The sequence below is a fragment of the Vombatus ursinus genome, unplaced genomic scaffold, assembly GCF_900497805.2.
Source record: "Vombatus ursinus unplaced genomic scaffold, bare-nosed wombat genome assembly UNPS02014344.1, whole genome shotgun sequence".
Lineage (NCBI taxonomy): Eukaryota > Metazoa > Chordata > Mammalia > Diprotodontia > Vombatidae > Vombatus > Vombatus ursinus.
The window spans coordinates 214,987-220,068 of NW_020954122.1; the positions used below are offsets into that span (position 1 = coordinate 214,987).

Consider the following 5,082-nt stretch of genomic DNA (forward strand, 5'->3'; position numbering starts at 1 on the left):
CAACAGAACAAAATATAATTGTTTTTCATGAGTACAGATGGAGAAACCGAGTTCTTCACCTGAGAGATTAAATCAATTCCCTAAAGTTACAAAGGTAAAGAATTGAGTTAAGATTCAAACCCAGGTCTTCTGACTTCAGAGTCAATGCTTGCCCCAAAACCTCATCCGACTCTAAATTCTATGGTTCTCTTCAATGGTTTTTGACATGGCTCCAAATCTGGCTTGATTCCCAGATGATCCATCTCTACCCACCACTCCTTTCTGGTCAGGATAATGTAAAATATAAGCCATCCTTCCTCCATTAAGCTGTTGGCTCCCTAAGGGTCATAAGGTAGGTCACGGGTAGGCCTTTTGGTTTAGGGAGATGTATAGGGATGGGGGTGGGGTAGGCAGAAGCTGAGGGGGAGGGGGTTCTGAGGCAGTTGGAGAATCCGTTTGGAGTGGCTGCAGGGGTCATCTGGCCTTTACTGCTTCTTCATGTCTCATCACTCTTCCCCCAAGAATTGGGGTCTGACCTACCATCAAACCCTCAGTTCCTTTGGGGGAGAGTTTGGAAGGTGAGAGATGAGGCTGAGGTCAGAGGATTCACTGAGAAGTCCCCTCACGGACTACTTAGACAGTGGGGTCCTTCAGCTTGGTCTGAGGCCAGGTAGGGGTTAATGTGGCCCATAGGAGATGAGATCCACTTGGGATTTGTTAAAAAAAAATTTTTTAATTGCCTCAGACATAGCTGTGTGACCGTGGGGAAGTCATTTAACCCTGTTTGCCTCAGTTTCCTCATGTGTAAAATGAGCTGAAAAAGGGAATGACAAACGGCTCCAGTATCTTTGCCAAGAAAACCCCAAATAGGGTCATGAGGAGTCAGACATGACTGAAATGAGTCAACAGCAATAACAAATAAATGCATGAAGAACCCTGGATGTCAGAGCTGGTATCTGGGAAAGAAGCAAGGGGAGGTGCTTGGAGTTGGAAATCAGGGTTGAGGATTAAGATTCAGTAATATATCAGGTTAGGGATTGGTGGAGTGATTGGGCAAAAGTCCAGAGATGAGTTGGCTTTAGTATAAGGTCAGGCTTACAGCATCAGAAGCAGAAATCTAGGGGTTGCATCGGTTTGGCGTTACACTTCGTGACTGGAAGTCATGGTGTCAGGAGGTCACAGAGGCCACTTCTGTTTTAGATTGGACTAGGCAGTTGCTGAGGTCCCTTCCAGATTTGAGGTTTGGGGGAAACTCACTGCTTGTCATTTCTACAGATGGAAGGGGATTCAAAGGCACAGGACCTCCATGTTACCTCTCAGTCATCGGCTGTTGCACCGAGCACGCCATCTGAGCCGGGAGCTTTGCCTGCTGCTGAGCCTGGCTGGACTAGCCATCGCCGGTCTGCTCTCTCTGTATAAGTCATGGATTTGCTTTTACGTGCCAGTGGGTGCTCCCGGCAATTTCACCGTCATTGACATCTACACCTCTCTCCTTGTTCCCTGCCCAGAGACCGAATGCACACTGGAGCCTGATCAGCCGCCCTGTGAGTCTGCCTGTCCCCCTCACCCAGGAACTCACCCATCCCTGACCAGAGAGCACCCTTTCACTGGGAGACATATCACAGAAAAGAGCTCCAAACACCAAGAGCTCTCATCTCATGCCATCCCAAGCAAAGACCTCCTTTTTGCCTAGTACACCCCCCCAAAATTAGAGAACCCCTACTTAACTGGAAACTTCCTCCTAACTCTGGGATGGTCTCCCCTCCCTTCCAGTTTTCCCCAAGCCCCCAAATCCCTATTCCCTGAGAGTCCTAGCCCATTAGACATTCAGCCTTTTTCCTTCTTTCCTCAGATTACCTGACTTACTCCGTTGTCTTCATACTCATTGCTAGCCTCATCAGTTTCCTTCTCTGCCTGGCCCTGGCCTACTCCATTATCTTCTTCACAGGCTCAGTGCCCATCTTTGACCTGTCCACCTCCATTGCCAGCTTCACTTCAGGCATGATCCCTAATTCTTGGCCCTTTTCTGATCCCAATTCTCAATACAACCTCATCACCAACTCAATCCAAATTCAATTTTATCCCCATCCTTAATTCCCCAAAACCCTTATCCAAGGTCCAGTCTCATTCCCATTCTTGTCTAACCTCATCTCTATCCCCAGTCTTATATCTATCCATCAAAGGTCTTGACCCTCTGGTATTTTTTTTTCTACAAAGAAGAGATATAGTCATTAGTGATATCCAGGGGCCCCATTACTATTGAAGGACTAGAGGAACTGATTAGTGTACTCGTTGGATTTGGAGAGAAACAGGTTATACCCCTGTCCTCACTGGGCAGGAGTAGACAATGGAGAACCCATGAGGGAGGTCAGTCAATCAACAAACATTTATTAAGCACTTAGTATGTTCCAGGCACTTATTAAGTACTGGGGGAAGGAAACAAGCAAACAAGAAAGGAAACAAACATTTACTAAGCACCTACCATGTGCCAGGCTCTGTGCTAAGTGCTTTATAAATATTATCACATTTTCATCCTTACAGCAACCCTGGGAGGTAGGTGCTATTACTACCGCCATTTTACAATTAAGAAAACTTAAGCTAGATGGAGATTAAGTGACTAGCCTAGGGAGGAAGTGTCTCAGAAAGGAATAAAATTCAGGCCACCCTAACAGTAAACAATGCTTTCTCCACTCTGCCACCTATCTGGGGTACAAAGAAAGATAGAAATTGATGTTCGCCTTGAACTCAGTTTCTAAAGAGTGAGACAACATGCAAATAACTAGATAAAAGAAGCTATCTCCAGAGGATATAGAGGGTGATCTGAGAGGGAAAGGCATTAGCAGGTGAGGGATTGGGATGTAAAGGATGTTCCAGCTCCTGCAGTCCCACCAAAGAGCACCATTATGTCATTTCTTCACATTTTCCAGGCAAACTCCTCAGAGGGAGCCCAAATCTCTGTCACCATCACCATCATGTCTGAGTCTATCAGATGCTTCCCATAAGACACACCTGGGAGGGAATTAGTGTGAGATCTTCATTGGAAAGAGGAGGAAATTGAGACCCAGAAAGGTAAAATACTTACCCAAGGTCACACAGCAAGTAAATGTTAAATTGAGGTCAAAAAATTTGGGTCCTCTTCCCATTTCCCAGGGTGCCTCTGTACAATATTTTCATCCAGCTCTGAGTCCCATTAGAGAAGTATAGGCTTCATGATATGGAGCAGGAAGGGACCTGAGAGGGTGCCTCAGTTAGCCTCCTCATTTTACAGATGGAGAAACTGAGACCCAAAAAGGTGGCATGACCTTACCTTAGTCATACAGATAAGACGTACAGAAGGGGCATTTGAGCCCCTTTTTCCTAGGGCTCCAGGCACAGAGTTTCCAAGCCTAGCGAATATCTTGGCTCCATCCCGGCTGCAGAACAGGACCCAGGTAGAATAGTTAAGGAGTTAAGTGTGTGATCAGGTGATTTTCTTTCCTGGCCACTTCTAATTACTTTAAATGTCAGGTGTATTTTTTTTCTGACTTTGCACACTTGGTTTTCTTTCTCAAATACTTCCTATTTTGAGGACCTGTGACTTCACTGTTGTGAATGCTGCACCATAAATGGGCATCCTGGCCCCTCCACCTCTGTAGCTAAGCCGAAAACACCATCATCAGAAGGTCTGACCCTGGGCTTCAGTAAACACAGTTAGGCCAATACTCCCATGAGAAGTACCCATTCACATGGGCTGGGACCACATTCAAATCCTGCCCACTTTGGCAGGATGGGTCAGAACTCATCTGTTGACACAGGTGTCATGAAGTTAAGGTCAGCTCCATGCCGTGTTGAGCAATGGGAGTTGTTAGAAGAGACTTCCTTGTCAATAAACCAATAGAACTCATGCTTATGGCCTGGCATCTGTGGTTGAAAGGGAAACATGGGGAACTCCCAAGGCAAGAGAGGACTTTAGTGGCTATTCAGTCCAGGAAAGAACAGGTGGGTGACACCTGTTATGCTGGCTATGGCAGGTGAAGGAAGTGGTGATTAGGGATAGGGTGTGGTAGATCTGTCAGCCTGGGACCAAGGTCAGGACACTTGGGTCTGGGAGCTCGGACATTAAAGAAGCCTTAGAAAGTCTGGGAAATGGGAAAACCCAGGGACCAAAGAAAAAGAGTCCCTGCTTGGTTCTGAGAGAGCCCACATTTCTGAGCAAGGCAGGGCATGCCTGTGATCTCTGCTCCTTGGGACAATCTCTTGAGACTAGGGTTTCTGAGCTGCATTGGGCTAAGCCTTTTGGGTATCCACAACAAGGGTTACATTGAGGCAGCGAGCCCCGAGTTTGCCCAAAGGGGACTGAACCAGCCTAGGTTGGAAACAGAGCAGGTTAAAACTACATTCAGAGCTGTACCAGACCTGGGCAAGATAGGGAGACTTAAAAAAGTCCCAATCCCTGGGAAATCCAAGAGAGGTAAGACCTACCTCTTGGTAAGGTGGGAGGCATTCTTCCTAAAAATGTTTCTGAACACTGAGTGCAGAGCCAGGGGTTCTACCCCACCCTTTACTCTCAGCATGACTTTGAGCAAATCGCTTGGCAGGATTTGAATCATGATCCTTCCAACCTCAAGGCTAGCCTTGTACCCACTGTGAGCTCTGCATTCTTCTATTCTCCCACTGCCCATCCAGGATTCCTCCATTGGGCCACAATGTCTCTCTTTATGCAGGGAAAAAGTCCTTGAGGGATCATTGCATCTACCCTTCTTATTTTGTCCATGAGGACATACTATACCTTGACCCCAACATAGTGAGGTCATTCTTCTCCTCTTCAAACAACCCATCTAGGAAGAAGCTGAGAGCTGGTGGGGGGGAGACCTTATAGCAGACCCAACAGCTAGAAAAAGGCATGTGGGGGATGTCACGTCATTCTCATCAAAAGAGAGGGGAGTCACACCTTCACATTGGCCTCTGGGGGTCAGGGATGGTATACCATGACCCCATTCCTGTAGTAAGGGAGTTCTAAGTCCCATGGTTTGTATTTCTAGCTAACAGTTATAAAGTGCTTTAAGGTTTGCAAAGCATAGATAGATAGATAGATAGATAGATAGATAGATAGATAGATAGATA

The 5,082-nt window shown here is 46.5% G+C and overlaps 1 protein-coding gene across 1 annotated transcript in view; it reads left to right on the forward strand.

Moving 5' to 3' along the window:
- The first annotated feature begins 477 nt into the window (after positions 1–477).
- The window catches only part of LOC114042277 (transmembrane protein 202-like), a 6,145-nt gene continuing 1,540 nt past the window's right edge, over positions 478–5,082 (forward strand). Inside the window, exons 1-3 of the mRNA XM_027860940.1 lie at positions 478–557; positions 1,255–1,523; positions 1,832–2,006. Of these exons, the coding sequence (XP_027716741.1) occupies positions 478–557; positions 1,255–1,523; positions 1,832–2,006 (524 nt within the window). The remainder of the gene's footprint in view (positions 558–1,254; positions 1,524–1,831; positions 2,007–5,082) is intronic.